Source organism: Puntigrus tetrazona, unplaced genomic scaffold, assembly GCF_018831695.1.
Source record: "Puntigrus tetrazona isolate hp1 unplaced genomic scaffold, ASM1883169v1 S000000148, whole genome shotgun sequence".
Classification (NCBI taxonomy): domain Eukaryota; kingdom Metazoa; phylum Chordata; class Actinopteri; order Cypriniformes; family Cyprinidae; genus Puntigrus; species Puntigrus tetrazona.
In genome coordinates this window covers 2,934,315-2,961,099 of record NW_025047824.1, presented here as the reverse complement: position 1 = coordinate 2,961,099, position 26,785 = coordinate 2,934,315, and the positions used below count along the sequence as shown (strand labels likewise).

Genomic DNA, 26,785 nt, shown 5'->3' with positions numbered 1-26,785 from the left:
TTATAGAATTAGTGAAAATTTTTACAGCATTACTTAGGGAAAAGTGTCATTTTTGCTCACAATGGGAAATGGTGTTTAATGAGAAGTAATTAAAAGCAGTTTAATAAATAGCATGCATAGAATCTTCACATTATGCAATGTTTAATGGAGTGAAACATATTAATTTAAATTGCCCCCATTATGGGCTTTGAAAGGTTCGTATTTATATTTTAGGAGACAATAACAACAGGTTGACATGCATGCACGGTCAAAAAACATTTTTCTTTAACTTTGTTTGCTCACTGACTTCCAAACAATTAGTTCAATTATTCATTTTTGTACTCCTACTTCAATTTTATTTAAAGCTGTGTTTCTGAGCTTTTAACACTCCAAAACTGACACCTAGTCGCAAAGAATGAATTTACATTTTCATTCAAACAAGTTAACGAGAAAAATGCAAATGTTTAATTTTTATGTCAACATGAAACGGCTTAATTTGTTTTAAAAAATGACTTGTTTCAGTGATTCAGGGTTGACTCTTTTAAGACATAATAACTTTATACACGGTGCCCTTTCAGATTTAAAACTTTGCAGGATTCACTTTGTTACTACACGATCAAGGTCATTTTCAAAAATTCATAACAGGAACACTTTAAGGACATGTATTGAAAGAGTTTATATCGCAATTTCTCAACAAGTTCTCTTTTCCTTCTAACGACTGCAAAAAAAAAATCATATTGTAAGATATGAATTGCACAGAAAAAGTCACAACCGCCGTTTTAAATTTTCGTATTCCTTGGCAGAAATGGACTTTCAGGGTAGAAAAGTCTGAACTGATAAATAAACTTGCTATTGAGAGGGGAAAAAAATAGGAATAAATAGAATAGAATAAATTTATAGATAAAAATTCACTATTATTTTTTTATTTCCAAGCTAAAATAATGTGATATCTAAATAAAAAAAGTCAGGTCAAGTTTACATCTCGCAATTGTGTTTCCATTTCTGAATTCTGAGGCTTTTCTCAAAACTGTGAGATAAAATTTGCAGTTACATCCTTACATCTATGCATTCAAAAATATCAAATCCTGTATCTTGTATTATTACAATGATTACAATATGCAATTCAGTGTATTACTTTTCTAGTAATTATTTCTGAAATGTCCTAGCAGTTTCTGAGTGAAGATTGTTTCTCACCATTATTTACACTCGATCTGTTATGTTGGATACACATCAAACTTGTCTATTTTTTATTTTTATTCTACAGAACTGCTGCTTTTCTGCAATGCTGCATCTTGTTTTTGTTTGTGTCTTAAAAGGGTGTCATAAAACTAGTGAGTGATGAAATCTGCTTTATTCCATGCTTGTCAGATTAAATCGATACAATTTGTTAATCTGTCTCATTAATTCTCCTAGATGACAAATAAGGTGTTTTATTCCTCCTTTCACATTATCACTAAAATGAATCCCATTCACACTTATGTAATGCTGCAGGCTGTGAAATCTAATGTTAAATACAAGTAAAATAAGCTTATGTAACACTATAAAGACTGCACTGCTGTATCTACGTTTAAATAAGTGACACTCATCCTAAACACTAAACCTGCCCTCTCCTGAAAAATAACATTCTTCATGTCTGAGCTGTGGAGGGTGGAGATGAAGATGTGAATATATACCGGGCTTCTGAGGAGAGAAACATCAGAGCGAGAGAAGAGCTGCTTCCAGAAAGACCTTTAGAACTCAGTCAAGAAAAACAACTGAAAACATGTAAGTAACCCTGTAACTCACAAACTAAACCAATGCTTTTTAATAAGCAGATGACATTTTTCCCTCTCAATCTCTCTCTTCTATTGTTGCAGCTCACACTATGTCTTGTAATAAGTCAGTCCTCAACAACTTCTGGAAAGTGGGCCGTTTCCCGTCCTTAAGAGTGAGGACGGACGACTGCAGCACAGTGAAGTGCTCTGCACCTGTTCCCAAGAAGCCTTGCAGCTGTGTGACATGCTGTGCTCGTGAGTCTGTTGTGGAGCAGGATGACTGTAAATGCAGTGGAGCGTGTGGAAAGAACAACCCTTGTGGTCATGTGGTCAAGAGCGTCGTCCAGGATGGCTGTGAATCCTGGAGACATTGTGGAAATGAAGTGTCCGTCTCGTTCCCGGTCAGAAAGTGCAAGTGTGTGAGCTGCATGCGGGGATGTGATCAACTCCCACTGGATCTGATCCACAGAAAGATGTGATTATGCTGAGATCTTTCAGTAAAGCTGATAAATGTGAATAAAAGTACAAAGAAATAACAAATAAAAAATGAAGTGTTATAAAGTATGTACATGTGTGAGTGGATTATTTCTGTAGTATTAAACTATAGCAAATCAAAGATATCAGCAAAGAATGTTAATGTTAAGAATGTTAAGTGTCTTTTTGAAAAAAGTATTAAGTCTATACATAAGTCTCTTTTGTGTCAGTCATTGTTTCACACAATATGTGAATAAATGAGTGAATAAATAAAATAAGGATATATGATGTGTATATAATCAAAATAAAAGAAGATTATGTCAGCTGAAGTGATTGTGAAGCAGTAAGCAATACAACATTTACATGCACAAAGCTACATGTGAATATATTTATGTGCATTTTTCTTGGCAAAGAAGTGATTGACACTTGAAACAAGTAGCTCACGTTATTTGAATCAGAATACGAAGCAGTCACGTGGTTGTGTATGAAAACGATTGTCATTGCATTTGGATCCACACACCTATCGTCTAAGTCGCTCTGTGACAGAACACAGAACCAGTAGCTTTTCAAAAGGACATTAGACAGGTATGGTCTCAGAAAGATTGATATTATCTCTTAAACAAGGCAAGTGATCACTGGAGAACTATGTTTAGCTATCGCTAACACAGGGTTTTAGTGATGCACAGATTACATTGCACTAAAGCTAAACTTAATAGAGTGTACCCTTCTATCGCTCTATTGTGCGATAGATATAAAAGTGTTGATGGGACATACAGTCACATATTCTGGTCCTGTCTGGAGGTATCCGAATTTTGGAAAAAGTAATTGTTAGGCTTTACTCTTGTGCTTTTGAAAATTAGATCAATATTGATGCTGACTTAGTGTAAGTGGAGTGGAAGTCTTGAGTCGTCTCCAAGTTTTTTTTAGATGGTTAACCTCAAAGATTTTGGCCCTCAAGCTTGAAAAGCTACATTTTTCTAGAGCGGGCAGATTAAAGATGTTTAACAACATTTGGGACCCCTTTCTCAGGTCTATATTTTAATGGTGCCCTTTCTGCTGATGTGTGATGTCATTTATTTGTGTTCGTTCTCTGTTTTTGCTTTTTCTTTTCCCTTTTCACGTCCCTGGTCTGCCTGCGGCCCTTTCGATGGTGAATTGTCATTATCTTCATGAAGGTACCTTCATCAAGGTCTGAGTGGGTGTTATGTAGTGTGTGTGACTGACTGCAGGTGAGTCCATAATCAGTGCAATGGAGCATGGGGAATGTAGTCTGGTGTGACACGTAACAGTCTGTAGTCAATATGAGACGTCTGGTGGCGAGCATGGATGAAAGGCTGCAGACAAGATTCATGACAGTTGTACTTGGGACATACAAGAAGAAAGTGTTTCCTTTTTTGTCTTCCTTTCAGATCGATTTTTGAAAAAAAACAGTTTTTCTGTGAATTGTTTGATTAATAAGTAATTAACAAATTTTTTGGTTTTGTTTAGGGTCGAATAAGGGCCTCTGGAGTTTGTTTTTTTTATTGGTTAAATTATTATTATTATTATTATTTTCATCATAATTTCACTTTTGATTGTTGTTAATTTCATTATGAATGTTAGGCTTGTTTTTACAGCCAGACTCATTTATTAGTTCAAGCACAAGTGTATTTAGAGGATGAGATTTTCAGTGGCAGGGAATAGATTTAGCATCAGACTGACTGAGGTGATGCCAGAATTAAATTATTAATTTTTTGTATTTATTTCAATGGGATATAAACCCAGTTCAGCCCTAGAGGCATTTTTAGAAGTGTTCTTGCTATTTTTTTTTTTTTTTTTTTTTTCAAGTTCTTGCTATTAAACCTGTATCCCAATTGTCAACTATAATACTGTACTGGTCCCTAAAATTCACTTGCATGAAGTAGAATTTTTTTATTGATTTGACAATATAATTTGATACATGTTTTAAATTCTAGATTTTGTTTGCCAAACCATTGGCAAACTTACATTTCCTTTCGGCCCTCTCATTCACAACCTTCACTGAGAGACTCTCTCTCTCTATTCAAGTCAACAGACTGATGATGAAATATTACTGACTGGCTAACAGAATTAAGCATTTTAGCCTAATAAGCAGTCTTGATTAAAAAGCATATTATTTTAATAACTGCAACCTTGAGTCAGTAAAGACTGATTAGCTGAGTCCTTATAATAATAATACCTTTATAATAAAACAATTACATTATTATGCACTGCATCTGTGGCTGTTAGATGATGCAAAAGATATGTATAATTATGTAAGATATGTCCATTTATTGTAATTAAAACATTTATTGTTAAATGTTTATTTTATTATTATATGATTTTTATTTTCGTTTAGAGGTCTTAAAAACTGACAGTTGCTTAGAAATGTATTAATTTATGATGAAATTTATTATAAATCTGGATGAGAACAAAATATCCTTGTGTTATACTGTAAGTACTTATCATTAAACCTCCCTCCACATAATCACTTAACACAAAGATTGCTCTGATGCTGTATTTAATTTATGCAAGTGATATTAATCCTAAACACTAAACCTGCCCTCTCATGAAAAATAACATTCTTCATGTCTGAGCCGTGGAGGGTGGAGATGAAGATGTGAATATATACCGGGCTTCTGAGGAGAGAAACATCAGAGCGAGAGAAGAGCTGCTTCCAGAAAGACCTTTAGAACTCAGTCAAGAAAAACAACTGAAAACATGTAAGTATTTAACTCAGATTGTGGGTTTGTTTTGGTTTTTGAATAGCTACTTAAAGTTTTGTAATTCTCTCTCAATCTCTCTCTCTGTTTTTCAGCTCACACTATGTCTTGTGAAAAGTCAGTGAACTGTTCCCCCGTCGGATGTTTTGGCGTCACTCCGGTGGAAAACTGCAAGAAAGTGTCATACGTGCCAGTTTGCAACAACCCCTGCACCTACGTCCCATCATGTTGTGATTATGGTTTCAACAGCAACTGCAAGAAAGTAGCATGCTGCGTGAAACCTTGCACTAAATCCTACCACTGCATCCCATCAGGCTGTGATTATGGATGCAAAGACGACTGCAAGAAAGTGGCATGCTGTGTGCCGGTTTGCAGCAACCCTTGCAACCCTGTCCCATTATTCTGTGATAATGGTTGTAAGGATGACTGCAAAGTGGCATGCTACAGTAAACCTTGCTCTGAATCCTACCACTGCATCTCATCAGGCTGTGATTATGGATGCAAAGACGACTGCAAGAAAGTGGCATGCTGTGTGCCGGTTTGCAGCAACCCTTGCAACCCTGTCCCATCATGCTGTGATTATGGTTGTAAGGACGACTGCAAGAAAGTGGCATGTTGTGTGCCAGTTTGCAGCAACCCTTGCAACCCTTGCAACCCTGTCCCATTATTCTGTGATAATGGTTGTAAGGATGACTGCAAAGTGGCATGCTACAGTAAACCTTGCTCTGAATCCTACCACTGCATCTCATCAGGATGCACTTATGGATGTAAAGATGATTGCAAGAAAGTGGCATGCTGTGTGCCAGTTTGCAGCAACCCTTGCAGTCCTGTCCCATCATGCTATGATTATGGTTGCAAGGATGAATGCAAGAAAGTGGCATGCTGTGATTACGGTTGTAAGGACGACTGTAAGAAAGTGGCATGCTTCAACCCTTGCAGTAACTCCTGCTCCTACACTCCACCATGCTGCGATTATGATTATAAACCTGTTGCCTTTAAAGTTGTTAAAGATGACTGCAAAGATGCAACACCATGTTAAAACAAGATGATCAAACATTTTCCAGTCGTCAAACTGGATTCAGAAGAGCCGTGACACGAGCCGGTTCAAACCCTTGCAATTAAATGCACACTGTAATTACTGTACATGGACTTTGCGGTCCATTACAGATTAAAAAAAATCTAGCAGAATGTTATTGTTGTGCTTAATTATTTACTGTAACAGCTAGAAGTACAAAGAATCAACAAATTGAAAGTAAACAACTGAAAATAAAGATTTTAAAATAAAAATGCGTCCATTAATTATTTCTTTATTAAACTACAGGGCAGTTGAATGCTTGAATCGGATTGGCTGACAAATGTTCTAAGGCGTGCAATTACTTTCAGGGACTCACACAGCAAACATAGTTCCAGGCAGCTCTTTGACCTCTAAATTAAGTTTTAGTCGAACACTTTTGAGAAATGAACAGACTCTGAAGTAATTCACATGCTCTCTCTCTTTCTTTGTCTCTCTTTCACACACACATACAAACACACACACACACACACTTATAACTTAGTTATTAACTGCATTAGTCTACTATCAAGCCTCCATTACTAGGTCTAAAAGGAGATTTTTGGAATTAACAACAGAGGCATTGGAAGAGATGCGGAAGAAAAATTTCTACTCACAATAGCATTTTAAGTACAAAAACCAGACAAATGCCTTGAAATATATAATCTGTCCGATGTCTTGTCTTGCTTTGTGTCATGGTCGTATCACCACCTTAAGTGTGTATTATTTTTCTAATAATTCAACAACCTGTCGTCCATATTCCTTAAGTAAGAAACTTGAAAAAAGGTGACAGAGGCACAAATGTTTTTGCACTCTACATTAAGAGTAATATAATTTTCAAAGATTCAAGATTTTGATCTGCCGCATTTATTAAAAAGCTGAAAAAATCACTAAATTTTCTAATACCAGTTTCAAGTACTGAGAACATGCAAACCAAAACAATGTGTTTTACAAATATCCAAGTAAAAGAATGATTGCTTAATGTATAAATATTTGTCTAGTTATAATACTTATAACTTAATGGATTTGAATAATAGGTCGGGTTGGTTAACAATTTATTTTAAGGTCTCTCTCTGTCCGCTGTCCCCTTACTGTGCTCATTACACAGTACTTAAGTATATAATTAGACTCTAACAAGGACACTATAAAATCACATACTGTGATGGTTTTAAGGATGACTGCAAGAAGGTGGCATGCTACAACCCTTGCAGTAACCCCTGCACCTCCACCATTCTGCGATTATGATTGTAAGCCTTTAAAGATTTTAAAGATGAACGTAAGGACATGCCATCATGTGGAAGCAAGGTGTATGTGCACTTTCCGGTTGTCAAACTGGGTTCAGGATATTCAGAAGAGGCGTTCTGTAAAGGAGTTATTAAATATAGCACTCTGACGTCACGCCATGAACAAGACATCAAGAATGTTAGCAGTTACTGCAAAGGCATGCAGCCATGTGGAAACAAAATGATTGGGCGCTTTCCAGCTGTCAAACTGGATTCAGAAGGGCCTTACCGCAAGCCGGTTCATGCCCTTGCAATGTAAAGTGCGCTGTGATTACTGTATTACAGAAATTATTAATCATGCCTGTTAATTTACTGTAACAGCTAAAAGTACAAAGTAACTACAAATACACATACAAACAACTTTATTCAGTGGACATACTCCGGAAATAAAGATGTTATAATGACAATGTGTACATGAATTATTTTTGCAGTAAGAAAAGTAAACAAAGCTGACGTTCAGGCTCTCTTGATTTAATACACACTTTTTCTTCATTTTTGTTCAGTCACACATCTCATTGTGTTTAATGAAATACTGATTAGTAACAGCTGGAAAGCATAAACAGCGGTAGGAGTTCCTCAAAAGTAATTGGAATCAAATACCAAAAGATTTTAAAAGCTGTTCGAAAAAGAAGGCTTCATTTTGGATTTTCTGGCAGAGGGATACAAGTGAGGGCGCATCCATCCTTAAAATGTCAAAGACAGCAGTTCATAAGAACAAGGGTTACCACTGACCCGGGATGACAGCCAACTCATTCGGATATCACCCTAAAAATGACTTGGCAAACGACAGCGGAGGTGAAGTGCACAGTAAGGAGAGTTCGAAAGAGGCTCCTAGGGGCAGGACTAAAGTCATGGAAAGGTAGAAAAAAGCTCTTCATTAATGAGATCCAAGAAAAAGCCAGGCTGAGGTTTGCATGAGACTGTAATGATTGCACCTGAATTTTCAACTGTTCAACGTGTAAATACATAATTTACATAAATTCTAACAGTGGCATGGCTAATTTAAAATGTTACATATATTTGTAATGGTATTGCTAAATGGCAAATAATGTGGTATTTGGTGTGACTATAGGATGTTGAGGAATTACTCTCAGTGAGACAATATGTTGACCATGTAGATAACATCTCATAGGATTAAATCATTCACTTGAGCCATTTACGACACATTCCATCTTTAATACCTCAATGTTATTACATTGACAGTTCGTGCTGATGCAGTATTTAAATAAGCTGTTACAATTAACTCGTGAGACTCATCTTAAACTCTAAACTCTCTCTCGTCAGACAGGAAATTCTTCACACTCTCCAGCACTGAGCTGTGGACGGGGTGGAGATGAAGATATGAATATATACCAGGCTGATCTGATTAGAAACTTACTTGTTAGACTCTCAGACAACACAGTCTTCAGACACATATAGGAACAAGAGCTGCAACCATGTAAGTAATGAACTCAAATATTGTTTTATGCACTTGTGATGCGATTTTAGACATTATTCTAGAAATTGGTACATTTTAATGATTTAGACCAGATGATGCCCAGGAACATCTTAGGAACTTTAGAAGATTACTGTATTTCAAAGCTTTCTTCTGATTATCTCTGTGCTTTTATCTCTATATGTAAAAATAATAAGGCCTACAAAATGATCAAGTCAAGTCATAATGCAATAACAAAAGATAAGAAAGTGTTTTTGCGAGAAAAAGAAATACTGAAATCTTGTAATGAGCTCAACCTCAACAACTCAGCAAATAGTATATTATGTGAGTTTTGTTAACCAATCAATGATAATAAACTAATAATATGTTCTTGTAAAAGGTCATTTAAAGCTGTTAGACTAGAGTCAAAGAGGTGGACAGAGACATGCAGAGAGGTGGGTGGCTCATCTGTTTCTGAGGATGTCACCGCTAGAATCCCAAATCTTTCCTCGTGGACACATGTGGAGCCTGTGGTAAATGGTACGAGTTGTTTGGAATATAATGCATGATGAGAGATCACTACTCCTAAACAGCGGCACAATAATTACAGCATATTGTGTAATATGTGACTAAAAAATACGTTTCTGAAAAAATTCACAGCCCTACTCTGATTATTAATCATTTTCTTTTTTATTTCTCAGGTCTGCCGTTGCATGTCTGTTCTGTTGACCTCAACAAATCCAGGACGGGACAGAATCGACGAGAGCATCACACAGAGCGTTATCTTAGCGATCACCTCATCATCCGCAGAGGACAGTGTTTTGAGATGTGGATTGAGCTGTCCCGACCCTTTGATGCAAACTGTGACCAACTTCACCTGGAGCTGAGACTATGTCAGTTAAGGCCTTTTTTCATTAGATGCCTTTAGATTTTCTTTTTTTCATTATATAACTAGGGTACGCATTATTTTAATTGTCCACTGTAGACATTTTACAAACTATAAGCACCTTTTGTACATGTCTACTAACTTTCAGAGTGGACTGTAAAGCCCCGTTCATACCAAGGACGGTAAAGAAACAATATAGTTGGAATCGCTTTCCAGATGAATTTTCCAGCTGTTGAACAATACAAATATTGACAACCAAACAGAATCCATCCTGTTAATCCATACAAACTCCTACAAATTTAAAGTGGCAGACTTTAGGCTTAGATTTAGGCTTACAACCAGTGTTTGGTGCTTGCACATCTGTGTCATTCAACTATCATTTCCATTGATTTTATGGATAACTCATGGGTAAGGTTAGGCTTAGGTGTAAAGATATTGTCAAGATTACATTTTTAGATTAAAATGTTGTTCCTGGCAAAATCAGGACGATGTTGTGTCATGGATCCATCAAAATAAGATGTTAGAAGATATTGAGCAGACAGTCAACAAATGCTCTCTAATTACTTGTTCATCAAAAAAGTGTTAAAACAATTAGAGTGAAATGGTAAACATTTTAAATGATTTGCACAGATGATCGACAGCAAGAACAACACCATCTGTAGTTACTCTGTTTATCTAAAAATAAAAATCAGAGCACATCTTCATCATTATTTCCTCTTCTTTTGTGGGTTTCATAGGTAATATCCCTTCAGCATGGAGCGAGACGCTCACGGTTGTTCCATTAGTGAAGGAATTCAAGAAAGACTGCTGGGAAGCCAGGATCATTGAACAGATGCAAAACCGAATAAAACTGTGTGTTTACTCTCAGTCAACTGCTTCTATTGGACGGTACAGACTTACTATCGTAACCAACTACCCAGGAGGAGAGGCCACTTCAGCTGAAAATGATATTTACATACTGTTCAACCCCTGGTGTACATGTATGTGCACATTATATTGGAACCTCTTCATCCTGTTTGGTCTGAAATGGAACAATAATGAGGAAAAGCTAGAAAACACTGTTAAATATTTAAAAATGTCTCTTTATCAGATGACGGTGTTCACTTGAGTGATGAGGCGGAGAGAGCTGAGTATGTGCTGAATGATATGGGCACAATCTACTATGGAACTAAGCAGCAGATAGGCTACAGAACATGGAACTTTGGTCAAGTAAGAGCCAAACTTTCATTCAGATTCATATAATGCATGCATTTGTTAATTTCTTGTCCTGTGCTCACTTATTCTTAGTTTGAAGAAGGTGTTTTGGCTGCGTGTCTCTATGTGTTGGAGAAGAGTGGTGGGCCTTGCACTGGATGGGGAGATCCTGTTAATGTAGTCAGAGTGATATCTGCATTTGTGAGTTTGCCAGCCTTTAGATGTTTGGTATTAAATAACCTGATTAGAACAAGGATAAAAGCAGACAGCAAAATAAGATTTTCACATGTCACCTTTGTTACAGATTAATGCCAGTGACAACAGTGGTGTGATGGTGGGTAGCTGGTCAAGTACTTGCAGTGATGGAACCTCACCTACTGCTTGGTGCAGCAGCAGTTCCATCCTGAAACAGTACCACAAAAGTGGAGGAAAACCTGTCAAATATGGACAGTGCTGGGTCTATGCTGGAGTTACCAACACAAGTATATTGGACTACAACAAAATTAACTGTCCAGTGTGGATACGTGTATTGAATTAATTTTTTTCTTTTCTCAGTTTTGAGATGTTTAGGCATTCCAACTCGTCCAGTCTCAAACTTCAATTCTGCTCATGACACTGATATTTCATTGACAACTGATGTTTATTTAGATGAGAAATTTGAGCCAATTGAGCATCTAAACCGTTATCCAGTCTGGTAAGATCACGGGGCATCGTGGTTGCATTATGCAATGATTGTTTTACGCATTTCTTTATCTTTTCAACTTGGTTGATTCTCCTCCTAATGCAGGAACTACCACGTGTGGAATGAGGCCTGGATGACCCGGCCAGACCTGCCATCTGGTTTTGGAGGATGGCAGGTGGTTGATTCCACTCCTCAACTAACTAACCAGGACAATCTGCGCTGCTGCCCTGTTTCTGTTGCTGCAATCCGCAGTGGGCAGGTTCAGCACGACGCGGCATTGCTATTCGCTGGAGTATGTTAATGCCTTACATCTATCATTCCATCACACGTGGTTTAATGGAAACAAACCTTAGTTTATGTGAATTACAACATAATTATAGTTAATTCATACTGAAAATTAAACATTTAACTCTACACCCTTAAATTCATTGTAACTCTGGATCCTGCTTCAAATATAAGAAGAGAATTAGAACTTAAATGGACAGACCTGAAACTTGCAGTTGTGTACTTAAGAGTTGGAACTTTATGTTGTAGGTGAACAGCGATAAAATCTACTGGCAGCGCAAAGCAAATGAAAACTTTTCTGTAATTCAAGTTGAGAAAAACGCAGTAGGTCACTGCATCAGCACCAAGGCTGTTGGCTCAGATCAACGTATAGACATCACGAACCTCTACAAACACCCAGAAGGTGAAAACCTACACATGTACATCACAAATACACATCACTCCAGTATAAGCTGTACATATAGAAAATACTAGGTTGTAGAGGTTCATAATGATATATACTGCAGTCACTAAATCCAAATGTCTTGGTTTCTGTATTAAGTTTGACCGAGTAGCACGCAGAATTAGCTAGTAGATCCCGGTTTAAAAAAACCCCAAAACAACATAAACTGGTTAATAATATTTTAAAGCATTGTTTTGAGCTGGTTTAAGATGGTCCTTAGCTGGTTATGAGATGGTTTTAGATGGTCTTTAACTGCTCATGAGCAGGTTTAAGCTGGTCTTTTGCTGGTTGTGAGCTGGTCCAACTAGCACCTACTCAGGACTAGTTTAGAACCAGCATTTGACCAGCTTAAACTAGATCATGAAATAGAAAATTCAATGGCCCAGTTTCATAGACAGGGCTTGGACTAAGCCAGGATTAAGCCATAGTTCAGTTAGGACATTTAGGTAATTTTTATTAAAACACTTAAAAAAAACATTACTGGTGTGCATATTGAGACAAAGCACTGATAGATATTAAGAACAATTAGTTGAAGCAGCTCAGACTTACATTTTAGTCTAGGACTAGGCTTAAGCCTTGTCTATGAAAATATGATTATTATATAAAATCAAGCAAATCTTTTTATCATGGTCGGGTTACTTGATGACTGGCTAGTTCTGTCACAGTGCCATTCAGTATTTTTTGGAAGTAGGGATTTTTTATGCATGGTTTCCAAAAACAACATGTTTAAAATTCATGAGTTTAATTATTTATTATTATATCCCATTCTTTAGGTTCCGACGGGGCACGAACTGCTGTAGAAACAGCCTGTCGCAGTGGCTCCAAACAGTCCGTATACACGCTATCAGACGCTGAGGATGTGATCATTGATGTCAACATGAAGGGTGACGGACCATGTGTTGGTCAGGATGTCGTGCTTTCCATCATCCTGAAGAACAAGTGCAGGTCTCCTCGTAGCCTCACTTTGTACAGCCAGGTGGTAGCCATGTACTACACAGGAGCCCGAAAAGCCTTGGTTAAAAAGGACCAGACACTCATTCAGTTCAAGTCATACGAGGGTAATAGATGATGGAAGCTTGAAATCATCATTTTAAGTTACTAAATCTACACATTAAGCTGTCAACAACTAATTCTCATACTAATTCTTATTCATTTGCAACTGCATGCCTACTAACTCTCAGAGTAGACTGGTAGGGTAGGTTTAGGAAAGTTTTTCATAGTATGTTTGAACCCATCGAAATAAAATATTAGAAGTTATTAAGCAGACAGCTTACTAATATTCTCATGACTTCTAGTTGACGTGTAGTTACATACTGTTGTTAGAATGTCTAAAGTGGACTATCAAAATAAAGTGTTATCAAATTTATATATTCAGTACACTGAGTGTATAATGAATACATTACTAAAGAATTAGTTTAAGGTTGTATAGTGTTTTATGCTGATTTGGCTCAAAATGCGAATTTATTCTTAAATTATCTTGACAAAATAGCATTTTCTAGTTTTTATGCCTTTGGTGCAAACCATAGTGAAAGCAGTCCTACCTAGTTCACGCCTTAGCATTAAATTCTCATTACATGGTTGACATACGGTATATCAGCTGTGAAAACAAAACAGCAACCAGGATGCTTATTTATTTGAGAGGCAGATTTGGTATAGAATCGCTGTTTTCCTTTCTAGCCCAGATTCTGGAGTGGATCTTGCCGTATGAGGACTACAAGGAGCACTTGGTGGATCAAGCAGCACTGATGCTCACCCTCTCTGGACGGGTCTCAGAGACCACGCAGACACTGACCACCCAGTTCAACTTCAGACTGCGCACACCTGATCTCATTATCATTGTGAGTTTTCTTTACCATGAACTTTTCATATGCCAGTGTTTGCATTCAAGTTAGATTTCACGCAACTAATTTCTTATTTGAAGCGCATAATCAGCAGACTAGTGCCTAATCTTTCTTTTTCAGCCTCTTTGTGGTGGTGTAGTGGGCAAAGAGATGACATTCAAAATCAAATTCCAGAACCCGCTTCCATGTGTACTGAAGAATGTCGTTTTCCGGTTTGAAGGGCTGGGATTGCAGGATGTCAGAACAGTTAACTATGGGTAAGACACAAAAGTGTTACATTCATTTTTACAACAACATACAAATGGCAATATATGTAATAAAGTATGACTAATTTTGTCCTTCTGTCACTTCAGTGATATTCCAAGTCTGTCTGCAGTGAACCTGACGGAGACCTTCGTTCCTAAATATCATGGGCCACATAAGCTTCTGGCATCTCTTCACTGTCCTCAGCTCACTCAGGTGCATGGATTCACCAACATTGATATTCACGAAAAAATGTAGAATAATTACGCTAATGATTAGAGGCTGTTTATGTTATAAATCACATCTCATACAGCATGTTTAAGTATTTTGAAGGACCTATTTGTGTGTAAATATGTCACACTTATCACATGCCAGGCTACTAAGATGTAATTTGTAGCTTTGTATTTAATAAACATTTGTGTGTCTTAATTTCCTTTATAATGCAGTTATGATGTGTAATTAAGCACTACTGTCTTCTCTCTAATAATGGTAAATGTTTTAATAATGATTGAAGAACTGGTTCTTCTATAATACTTGATAATAATATGATGTTCTAAGCATAGATATTAAATACAAAAGCATGTGTAAAATGTGTAGGAACGACAGTGAATTAGATAACCTGTTTTTCACATACAATAGTGACATACACTTGACTTGAAGATTCACAACTAAATAAACATTGTATTGAACAGGTAACCTTTCTAAATGGCAATGGTTTTGTGATGTTCTAGACGCTTCTTGTGCATGTTGGCAGTCAATAGCTTTATAGACTCGCTTCTCCTTTCTATTCAGCATTGGGTTTTCACAATGAATTAAAAATAATTAAGGTCGTAACTTCAGATGATGGGAATCTGAAAATGCTGTGTCCACGAGTGTCACGTTCAGTGATTATTTGTCAAGTGTATTTACTTTTAATAAAGTAATTAAAAAAGCATGTTTCGGATGTAAAGAGTATGAGATGCAGCTGCACCGCATAAAACACAAGTTAGTATAATACTTCAGGGTCTTAATGAAATGTCTGTAACATGCTTTGGTCAAAATTCCACAGTGATCATGTAAAACATGTCTTTAAATAATAATATTTAGCTACAGAACTGTGAATATATCTGTGTTTTCTTTTCGGCTTTTCTGAGCTGTCAGATATGCCAGAAACTAAATGCAGAAAAAAAGATTATCAAAAGATAATTTAATCCAATATACCCTTTCATGCGAACTATACAAACTGCATTTTAAAGTCTTGATTAATACTGAGGTTAAAATGACATATTTGACCAATAATCTGTAATGTTTTGACCACTATGTAGAAAAGCTTGTTTTCTTGTTTTCTAGTATTGATTTTGACATTCATTCAAATGTCACGTTTATTACTAAAATGATTAACTTTGAAGCTGCGATATATTTATCTTTACAAATAAGCATATTGGCGAGCGTTTATGGTTATGTCTTAATTGAACGAAATACAGGATGCCTGTCGGTATATTTCTTCAACTAGTTACTTAAGTATTACAGCAATTTAATAGCTTGATATATTGTCTGTGTCAGTTAATGTTAACCAAACAACAAAAAAATTACCCTTGACCATATCTTTTTTGTAGCTTTTTGTTATTAAAAATTAAGGGTTCTCTTCTGGCTTCAATGGTTTTATTACATCTATGGAAACTTTCAAGAACAGAAAAGGTTCTTTATTTATTTTCTCCTTTAAATCTCCTTTAAAATCGTTCTTTTAGGAACTGTTCTCTGAAATGTTCTTTTGTTAACCGAAAATAGTTATTTTATGGTATCACTGCAAAAACACAGTGTACAATGTTGTACTTTACATATGATTTTTCATTATTTGCAATGTTACTTACGAATAATACTACAGCATACTACAGAAAGACTAAACTAATGTCACGTCTTTGGACTTTGTCATTGTTTTTGTCATGTGCCATGTGTTCCGTACACCCACTTTAGTGAATTGTCTTTTATTGTCTTCAGCCGTGTGTAGTTCATTTAGTGATTTACCTGGTGTATTTAAGTCCTGTGATTTAAGTTCTGTTTGTCCGATCTCGTCTTTATGTATACACGTGGTTTCGTCCTGTCTGCCTGCCTGCAATTATATTATTTCATCCCTGAGTGGATTAAAGCCTTTTATTTACCCTTATGCTAGTCGCGTGCTCTCATGCTAACCACATCCGTGACAACTAAGCACTGTTTACTTCTTTTGTAGTGTTTTGTAGTTCTTTTTTTGTTTCTATGATGTGTTAGTAACATATATTATCACTCATTATTATTATTTGTATTAGTTATAGGGCTTCCTGATTTATTCTTTGTGGTAACTTGCAAAATAGCCATTATCATGAGGTGCCATTTCAGTATATGAAGAGGGCTATTATTGCTAGCTACCATTTAAGCGCGACATACATGGATAATATAAAAATTAAAAACAATAAAATGTCAAACACGCAACACCGCAGCAAACCTTTAACATGAAACCTAAAAATACTATACCAAAAAAATGGTACCAGATCCACTGGTATAAATAGAGCTATTTTAAATACATTTATCTTGCGCTTTAATTATTTATATGAATTATAGCATCGTTGTAAGGTATTTAATCAGTTGTGTAAGCTAGTTATTCCTCGGGAATGTTTGTTAAAACAGTCAGGTACGCCGTAATCATCATATTCCACCAGTCCTTTACCTACACGCAAAAAAAAAATGAATATGGAACGTGCTGGAATGCGAACGATTGCTCATGTGACTGCTCATGACTTGCATATATCACCAAAACAATAAATTGTTTAACTAGAGGCACTAAATCACCACATGCATATAAGTATTATAATGACGGCTTTTTAAATTTTGATAATCATGTCAGCGCTAGTTTAAGTATTAAGCGTCATTTTGTCTTGTAGATATTGTTATAATGGTATAAACAAATGTTATTGTAATGTATGGGAGAATATTTATACTAAACAAGATTTTTATCTGTCTGACAGAAATGTTATCAGCCATGCAAAACTTATCATAAATCAAGGAAGGTTGTAATAGCTAAAGTTTGCTAAAGTATTTTTTTTTTCTGTTTTTTTTTTTTTTTTTTTTTACAATAGAAATTTGCTTACATGAAATAAAATCTATTTAGTTTGTATTATTATTATTTAAAAATTAGAAAAAAAAAAAAAAAAAAATTATGGTTTTGGTTTTAGTTTTTTTTATACAGTTTTTAGAGTGTGATTAGATGTTTTTATGTTCGCGGTTATTACTACAGTGTTTATAGGTAGGTTTACACAAATCTCAAAGAGACACCATACAGCTGTATGTTTATTTTAATAAAATGATTTGTTTATATATCTTGCACGGACCCCCAGCAGTACTTTCACAGACTTGTATGGGGCCTAAACTGATATATGCAACCGGTTTAGCTCTTGTCATTCAGTAGTGGGGATTCTAAAAAAAACAACAACAGAGAACTGGAAAAACAAGCCTACAAATGTTTATTTTGGTACATGTGCGTTTGAGGCTCGGTTTTAGCCATTTCTTTCATCACCTTAAATAAATATGCCCTGCTCCTCATCACAGAAATCCCCGCTGACAGCTCTGCTTATCGGCTGAGAATTTAATGAGATGTTAATGTCTTGTTAATGAGGTGGTTCAGAAGTTCAAATGCAATGATTATTATATGCTGTTATTACCTCTAATTACTCCTCCTTACAAATGTGACCAACCTTAATTTAAGTCACGCTGTAAAGATTGCTGTATTTAAATAAGGTGTTAAAAATACCTCGGCCTAAACGCTAAACTCTCTCTGTCATGGTACGGGAGATTCTTCACACTCTTGAGCTCTGAGCTGTGGACGGGGTGGAGATGAAGATATGAATATATACACCATGGCTGCTCAGAGAGGCATCGTAGGATTGCTTCTAGGCTTGAGTTCGGGGCGTTTTGGTGAAGTTTCTGTTAACAAACAGGAATATAAGGAATATACACTTCTCAGATACATTCAGGAACAAGAATTGCAAACATGTAAGTATCTATCTATATGTCTGTTTACCTTTCTTTATTAATTGTGATATACATTGTAAAATTGTGCTTTTAACAGTAAAAACTGTGAAAATGCTACGGTATGCTATGTTTCTTCTTAGTTTTTTTCTTATCGGTTATGTTTATCAGGGTTGTATGTTACATTTAATGTTGTTAAATTAATGTTTATCGCATATTTAAGCTTAATGAGTTCCACCATGATGGTGTTTAGTGCTTGTGTGAAACATATATGTTCATATTTTAAAGCTGCTTGTGATGGGCTTGGGTTCAAAACCCTAACCCTAACAGATTACATGTGCTTTAATAGGTTGGTATATTAACATTATATAACGTAATGGAATTGCGGTATTTAACTGTAAACTTAAGTTACAATCTAAAATGTTGTTACCATATTTTTTACGGTTAAATTCCGTTTCTTTATCCTACATTTTACAGTGTGGTGACCCTAAAGTCCTGGTATAGTATCTTGCATTGCTGTTTAAGCAAAAGTAAACTAGTAAAGAGAAAGAAGATCAACCAAATGTTCTCATTGTATGTTACAAAAATCTTGTTTGAATGAATGACTGTGGACTGAAAATGTATATGACTGAAAGCATAAAAACTCATATTGAACGATCGACTAGCGGTGTTACAAGGGTTTCGATTTTGAGTTTTGGAAATGTACATCTTTTACGTGAAAACTGCACCAATAATAATAATAATAAATAATTAACACTGTGTAGTAAAACGTTTAAATAATATTTCTCTTTTTCTCTCAGGAACCCACATGTAGAAGTTAACGGTAAGACCAATTCATCTTAATACTGCAGTGTAAAATAGTACACATTAAGCGATACTCTTATTGTTGTATTTTAAATATGTTTGTAATACTATGAACAACAAAACTGTATACAAACACCAGTCCTTCAGCCCGTTCTGACTTGTTTTTGTATGTTTCACAATGAGTTCGCATGAACGCGAACCCAGCATACAGATCGATTTAATCGACACTTTAAGCCTAAATTAGCTTGAGACTTTCATTCTTTTTCAGTTTGTCTCAATAAACTTCCTTATGGCTGTGTTTTTAGATGCCGCACTGCAGGTACGTTCTATTGATCTGATCAAGACCAGAAAAGGACAGAATCGCCAGGAGCATCACACAGATGGCTTCTTTAGCAATCATCTTATCGTCCGTAGAGGACAGTGTTTCCAGATGTCTGTTGAGCTCTCTCGACCCTTCGTTCCAAACAGAGACCAACTTCACCTGGAGCTGAGACTTGGTCAGTCGTGGCTTTACTGTCTCTGATCTTGTTCTCCAGCACAAACCCGTTTACAGCCACCTCTGTTTATCTATGTTTGTTTTGCAGGAAATGTCATACCAGTGCACAAGGACAGTTTTGTGATCGTTCCACTGGTGTCGGAATTCAGGAAAGAAGCCTGGGAGGCAAAAATCGTCGAGCAGGCAAAAACCACAATCAGACTTGCGGTTTATTCTCTTCCAACGGCTTGTATTGGACGGTACAAGCTCAATGTTGTAACAAACTGTCCAGCAGGAAAGGCCACTTCACCAGACACTCCTGAAAATGACATTTACATGCTCTGCAACCCTTGGTGCAAAGGTATTTTCTGAAGAGAGAGAAAATAAGAGAACACTGTGGGTGAATATCACAAGTAAAATTTAAGCTTTCTCTCCTTCTGCTCTCATCAGATGACTCTGTGCACATGAATGATGAGGCTGAGAGGACTGAGTATATACTAAATGATATGGGCAAACTCTACTATGGAACTGAGCAACAGATTGGTACCAGAACCTGGAATTTCGGACAGGTAAAATTTCTAATTTTTCAATGTATCAATACAAGACATGATTATTGATGTAATCTGATACACGGTTGCAGAAAGGTACGTTAGAGGTCTAAAACCAACGTTCTGACAATCAAAAATATGCTCCTAGATAATTCTGGAAATTGAAACGTGACAATTATATGTAAGTGCTTTTGTCAACCTTTCAATCGATTCTTAGTTTGATGAAGGAGTCTTGGCTGCGTGTTTCTTTGTGCTGGAGAAGAGTAGCAGCCCTTGCTCAGGATGGGGAGATCCTGTTAATGTGGTCAGAGTGGTATCTGCCATGGTGAGACTTTATTTTCTTTATTCCCGCATCCACATTTTTCCATGTTCTGCTGTTGTGTAAGAACGTCTGATAAATTTGTCATCGCGATGCCATCATATTGACAATGTTTCAGGTTAATTCCAACGATGATCAAGGCGTGCTGATGGGTAACTGGAAAGCGACCTGTGAGGGGGGAATTTCTCCTACAGTTTGGAGCGGCAGCAGTGCCATCCTGAAACAGTACCACAGCAGTGGAGGAGTCCCTGTCAAATATGGACAGTGCTGGGTCTTTGCTGGAGTCACCAACACGAGTAAGATCCCGAGAATTATTAAAACTGCCACAGAAGTAAGCTTTGGGGCTTTTATGCCTTTTACCTTTTGGTTGATCGAATAGCTATGAAAAGACCAGGTGTAAATGATCTGCTTATTTGAGTCGGATATAAATCCGATCGCTCGAATCACTTCAGTAGGTTTAAATGCTTCTGGTTTTTGAAACCACGTATGTACATTTTTCAGTGCTGATGCCAAACTTGCGGTCTTGAAATGAGCCAATATTTATTCAGATTATTTAAAATCTTTAGATTTTATTTGGAATTCTGTTAAATGTACATATAGCGCTGGACTTTATATCCGCTTTGTGACTGACACACGTTTATGTGGCCAAGTGTAACGTAAATGGAAATGTTTTAACAAATCAGATTTGGGATCAGCAAAAACGCGTGAAATGACCAGATGTAAACAGGCACAGTGTGTCAGATTTCTGGTTCATTAGCTGCCGTGGGGAAATAACGAGAACAAGCAAAGTGCAATCGCGTTTATTTGCCATATCAGGCTAGAGCGTTTTTTCTTTGCAAACGAGAATACACATCTATATGGCATATTTATGGCAAATGGAAGTGAGACTAGTGAGGTTGGGAATAAAATCCTCTCCTTTTTTTTCTTCTCAGTGCTGAGGTGTTTCGGCATTCCCACTCGTCCGGTCTCAAACTTCAGTTCTGCTCACGACACTGACGCTTCATTGACGACAGACGTTTATTTAGACGAGAATTTAGAAGAGATTAAACATCTTAACCGTGATTCAATCTGGTAAGAGTCTTGACAGTGTGCTATCACTCAGATTCCATCTTAGCTCATCAGTATTAAGAATTAGTTTAATATTTTCTTCATTTTGATGTTTCAGTAATTTTGTCATTTTTATTAGTTTTCATCTTTTTGCTTTTCCTTTTACTTATTACATCAAATTAAATAATGCGAATATAAGAAAGGTTGCTAACTAATTTGAGTTAAGTTTACAGGCAATTTTTTTTATCTTGTATATAAAATAGAATAATCTATTCATCATGCAAAAATATTTTGCAAAAATATCTGTTCATTAAGCATTATGCTTACATACTATTTTAAGTTTTTATACACTAATAATGCATCCAAACTTTTATACACAGTATTGTTAAAATATGCTAAATATGTTTAAATATATATATATATATATATATATATATATATATATATATATATATATATATATATATATATATATATATATATTTTTTTTTTTTTTTTTTTTCTTGTAATTTGTTGTTTTTATATAATATGGAAGTGCAGGACTACTCAGAAAGCATTTGTGATAGATAAGTTGCTTCATCGGTGTGTTAATACATTTTGCTTAATATTTTCTGCTTCTGCTTTTCTCTAGGAACTTCCACGTGTGGAATGAGGCCTGGATGACTCGGCCGGACCTGCCCTCAGGTTACGGAGGTTGGCAGGTGGTTGATGCGACTCCTCAGGAGACCAGCCAGGGCTTCTTCCGCTGCGGCCCCACTTCTGTGGCTGCGGTCCGCACAGGACAGGTCTACCTCAAATATGACACTCCCTTCGTTTTTGCTGAGGTGTGCTAATTCATCACAAATCATTTCGACACACAGATTTATAGATTTGTAACACTAAATACTAAACCTTTGGCTCTTTTTATTTGTAGGTGAACAGCGATAAAATCTACTGGCAGCGCAAAAATAACGGGACCTTCACTGTGATTCGGGTTGACAAGAGTGCCGTAGGTCACTGCATCAGCACCAAAGCTGTCGGCTCAGATGAACGTGTAGACATTACCCACCTCTACAAATATGCAGAAGGTGAAAATCCTTATGAAATAATGTTGTCAGTTGAGACATTTTCACTTGCACACGACACAGAAACATGTTTTTTAAAAGCTTAATTTAAGCAAAATGCTGATTATTTTGAATGTAAATAATTACACAATTTTACTGACATTGTGACTTGAAGAAAATATATCCATTGTTGTTATCCAAATATATAAACCACACATTTTACACTTAATTTATGTCAAATTTATTCATATTGCACAATTGAAAAAACAAACATCCTAGAACAGCATACCATTGGTTAAAAGTTAAGATTTTTTGCATGTAACATTACTGCAACCAAAATGTTTTGCATGTGCTGGGGCATTAGTGAAAATAAATGGCCTGAATATTTACACTAACAATGAAATTCTAAATATAATTTTAATCATCCCTTCTCTTTGCTCAGGTTCGGCGGAAGAGCGCACCGCTGTGGAAACGGCCTGTAGATACGGCTCCAAGCGGTCCACCTACTCTCCCGCCGGTGACAGCGACGTGACGCTTGACATTGCTATGGAGGATAAAGGACTGTGTGTTGGTCAGGATGCTGTTCTGAACATCGTTCTGAAGAACAACAGCAGCTCACCTCGCAGTGTCAATCTCTACAGCCAGGTGTCAGCCACGTACCACACTGCAGTCAACAGGACCTTCCTGAAGAAAGACCAGACCAGTGTTGAGCTCAAGCCTCATGAGGGTGAGAGATCATAGAATGAACAATGATCTGAACACACAGCTTATATACAACTTCTCACCAGCTGAACAACACATTAGCAATCCAAACTAAAGCTAGTAGAAATCTCTATTTTTTTATTTAATAAAGTTTGAAATAAAATATACATTTTAGATAAAAAAAAAACACTTTCAGTTAGCTTAAGTTAACTTTTCATTTAAGTTAAAGATATTGATATAACAAAGCATACTGAGAAGAAACCAGGAAAAATTAAAGCTATAAATAAATATTTTGAAAATAAAAACTAAATAAAAAAAATTCAAAGAAAAACAACAAAATGACCAAAATAAATAAAATGTATAGTTCTTAAAAAAATATTAAGACTAAAATTAAAAATGAAAATGCATGCATAATGTAATGTAAATAATAAATAATTACAAAAATACTGAATTACAAAAATGTAATCTAAATGTAAACTCTATAGATATATAATAAATATAAATATAAAATAGTAAATATTATAATAATACAGTAACTAATACAGGTATGGTGTTACATATTTACAGACACTAAAACAATATTTTAATTTCATTTAATTTGATAACTTAGATTGTAATAAATAATACTATTAAAAATAACAAAAATACATTTGTATATGAATATTTATGTAATATGAATCTTTTGGCTCTATAGTCCAGTCTCTGGAGTGGTCGCTGCAGTATGAGGACTATAAGGATCATCTGGTGGGTCACGCAGCGCTGATGCTCACTCTCTCTGGACGGGTCACTGAGACTAAACAAACTCTGGCCAAACAGTTCAACTTCAGGCTGCGCACACCAGACCTCATCATCACCGTGAGTTCACGTATTGAGATTACACACTGTATTATCCATCGTGGCTATATTGCATTAATGTGGCTTGTGTCGTGTGTTATTTCTTCTCTTAGCCTGTAAGTGATGCCGTGCTGGGCAGAGAGCTGAAAGTCAAAATTAAGTTCCAGAACCCACTGCCCTGCGTGCTGAAGAACGTCATATTCCGGATCGAAGGACTGGGAATGCAGCATGTCAAAACCATTCACTATGGGTAAGACTTCCATTTGCAATGGGTCAAACAGTTTTTTTGGTAATACTGAACTTTTACGTGTATGTTTCTTTTTTTTCATACTTTCTTTCAGTGATATTGCAGACCGAGCCTCGATGTGTCTGACGGAGACAGTTGTTCCCAAACGGTCCGGCCCACAAAAGCTTTTAGCGACTCTTGACTGTCCTCAGCTCACTCAGGTGCACGGAGTCACAGACATCCTTGTCAAAGATCACTGAACAATCTTACCTTCATCTAACCAGTGCAAACATCTACGTTCTTAAAGCACTGGCGATGGCTTCGGCATTTTAGTGCAAAACGTGTTTGACCTAATTTATGCAATACAAGCAAAGTTAGCCTTTGCTTATAGATGTATGCCAATCAATAAAAGGAAAAACAAAACTTTTTTGTCATCATTGATAGCTCTTCATATTCTAGATTACACATTAGCATTTCATAAATCATTCGTTTTATTCTACACCTCAAAGTCAAACTTAAAACCATTGCATCCCTCAGCCTTAAATTTTTATATAACGATAGAGTTAATCATAATCAACCCAGTTCATCATTATCACCTGTCTTTGTACTGTAAATGAACATTTACACACACAGGCATTTACGTGTTTAAAGCAGTCACATTTATTGGCCTCTTCTATGCACATTTACTAAACAGCCAGACAAGCTGGCAAATGGTTTTAGAGACATTTTACAATGGGACTTTCCACAAAGATTACTAAAAAATAAATACAAGACTCAAAAGTGTTGCACAGATCAAAAATATACAAAGGCTTATAATTAATGTAAACTTTGAAAACATTTTACATAAGAAACACCCTGGAAACGATTTTAAAAGGTATTCTATTTACAAGTTTTTACAAAAAAAAAAAAACAACAACAAAAAATTCATTTTAGTTGCTTGAAGACTTCAGTCTAGTACCAGAAGAGACATCACGTAACTTGTGTTGTGTGTTCAGTACAGCGAGCGTTTGTCTGACTCTGAAATCCTTTGGTACGCAAATCTTTGCATGTTACCATTCACCAAGCATGCTTTAACTTTATCAGTATGAGATTTCAATTCATAATTGCTTTTGCTATGTGTCAACTATTCCTGTTTAAATAGCCTTAGGTACAGCAATAGACAATGTGAAAACCTTCACAAACATACTAAACATCAGTGCAAATTTTAAGGTTAGACTTTACAATGTTGGAACGGTAGCTTACAAAATGGTTTACCTCTGTCTGGGAGATGGATAGTGAAAGTCTTTGCCAACTTTTAGATTGCTCAGGTTTGTAAATGTGTGTTTTTCCCTTTGTATAACATCTTTACCTAAATGTAGTTAGTTGTTGGCGATCGAATAAGTGAGGACAGCTTAAATACTTGATCCAAAGACTAAATCTCACCAAGCAAGGTAAATTGCAAACACACCAGAAGGTCAATGGTACAAAGGAGAGAAATGCCAAATACACCACTGGACACCATTAGGTTTCAAAGGATCATTAACAGAGTAGCTTATGCCATTAATATATATTTTTAAATATATTATTTATAAGTGGTTTTATTTTCTGCATTAAATTCGTCTGTCTTTTGAAACCAGTGTTTACCCACTAAAGCTTAACCTCTGAAAAGAAAACAAAAGCCCATGAACCCATAAATAAATCTGCAATCATAAATTTATCAAGCCCAATATTTCATTAAAAGCCAGCAAGACACTTTAGTACCAAAATGAAAAACGTGAGGTGGCTCTTGGAAACCGATTTTAAAAAGAAGCTGAACAATAACCAAACGGTAGTGCAAGTCCACGTTTTTTCATCTTTTTGCTTTGATTTGCATCCTTTTCAGCACATCCTCATACGCACAAATTTATTTGTTGCTCCAGCAAAAGAAAGTCTTCATCGAGACACAAACCCTCTTACTGCAGACTTGCTCTGTCTCTCGGTCTGACATGACTCTACACCTCTGTAGTCTTTCTTTGGATATTTTACTGCCTGTGCTACAAACAGCAACAGCACTGAGAAAGGAATATGTTTTCCATTAATTTCAAGGACGATACCAAAGTCCTTCTCGTAACTTTCCTCATTGCCCTCTCAACATTGCAAATTCAAACCCAAAGCAACACAAACTGCAAAAGCCTCCTGACCAAAAACACTTTCACTACACACTTCTAAAAACTTCTACTTTTCCTTCTACAATATTATTCTGCCATAGTCCATTTACTACATATAAATGTCTTTGAAAAAGATTGTCAGGAGTTGTTTCGATCAGATTTTTGACAAAAACAGCTCATGGCCTCACAAATCTGATGAGCCAATCCTTGATACCCTTAAAAAATTATGTACCAATATCGGCTCCTCTCTTAAGTTTTATTGCATGCAGTTAATTTGATCTATTAAAGTGAAATATAGAAAAGCTACAACTACTGCGGTAGAGGCATAATTTCAAGTTGGCTGTAAAACGCTTGCACAGTATTAGTCCTGCTGTGTGGGTCAGTGATCAATAACAAAAAAAATCACTTCACAAAGAGCAGAATTGTATATAT

General features: G+C 36.1%; 3 protein-coding genes across 3 annotated transcripts; all 3 read left to right on the top strand.

The window, feature by feature from the left end:
- The first annotated feature begins 1,660 nt into the window (after positions 1-1,660).
- Positions 1,661-6,178, top strand: LOC122332871 (keratin-associated protein 5-4-like). The gene is made up of 2 exons (XM_043230312.1): positions 1,661-1,743; positions 5,023-6,178. The coding sequence occupies exon 2, from the start codon at positions 5,031-5,033 to the stop codon at positions 5,964-5,966; it is 936 nt and encodes a 311-aa protein (XP_043086247.1). The 5' UTR covers positions 1,661-1,743; positions 5,023-5,030; the 3' UTR covers positions 5,967-6,178.
- A 1,905-nt stretch (positions 6,179-8,083) lies between these two features.
- LOC122332863 (protein-glutamine gamma-glutamyltransferase K-like) lies at positions 8,084-15,152 on the top strand. The gene is made up of 14 exons (XM_043230305.1): positions 8,084-8,699; positions 9,076-9,215; positions 9,377-9,568; positions 10,299-10,541; positions 10,652-10,770; positions 10,849-10,956; positions 11,060-11,237; positions 11,311-11,449; positions 11,543-11,729; positions 11,972-12,125; positions 12,938-13,222; positions 13,842-14,002; positions 14,126-14,262; positions 14,359-15,152. Coding segments are annotated over exons 1-14 (2,193 nt in total). The 5' UTR covers positions 8,084-8,697; the 3' UTR covers positions 14,507-15,152.
- A 2,965-nt stretch (positions 15,153-18,117) lies between these two features.
- tgm1l5 (transglutaminase 1 like 5) lies at positions 18,118-24,964 on the top strand. Its single transcript, XM_043230098.1, has 13 exons — positions 18,118-18,253; positions 19,339-19,530; positions 19,618-19,869; positions 19,959-20,077; positions 20,274-20,381; positions 20,494-20,671; positions 21,308-21,446; positions 22,054-22,246; positions 22,336-22,489; positions 22,908-23,192; positions 23,862-24,022; positions 24,115-24,251; positions 24,343-24,964. The coding sequence occupies exons 1-13, from the start codon at positions 18,118-18,120 to the stop codon at positions 24,485-24,487; spliced, it is 2,199 nt and encodes a 732-aa protein (XP_043086033.1). The 3' UTR covers positions 24,488-24,964.
- Positions 24,965-26,785: the final 1,821 nt, after the last annotated feature.

Excerpts from the sequence above, each read along its gene's own strand:
- LOC122332871 (XM_043230312.1), top strand. The coding sequence starts at position 5,031 with ATGTCTTGTGAAAAGTCAGTGAACTGTTCCCCCGTCGGATGTTTTGGC.
- tgm1l5 (XM_043230098.1), top strand. The coding sequence starts at position 18,118 with ATGGCTGCTCAGAGAGGCATCGTAGGATTGCTTCTAGGCTTGAGTTCG. Across the intron at positions 19,531-19,617 it reads TCACCTGGAGCTGAGACTTG|GAAATGTCATACCAGTGCAC; the intron begins GTCAGTCGTGGC and ends TTTGTTTTGCAG. Across the intron at positions 20,382-20,493 it reads TCAGAGTGGTATCTGCCATG|GTTAATTCCAACGATGATCA; the intron begins GTGAGACTTTAT and ends ACAATGTTTCAG.
- LOC122332863 (XM_043230305.1), top strand. Across the intron at positions 10,957-11,059 it reads TCAGAGTGATATCTGCATTT|ATTAATGCCAGTGACAACAG; the intron begins GTGAGTTTGCCA and ends CCTTTGTTACAG. Across the intron at positions 11,238-11,310 it reads TGCTGGAGTTACCAACACAA|TTTTGAGATGTTTAGGCATT; the intron begins GTATATTGGACT and ends TTCTTTTCTCAG.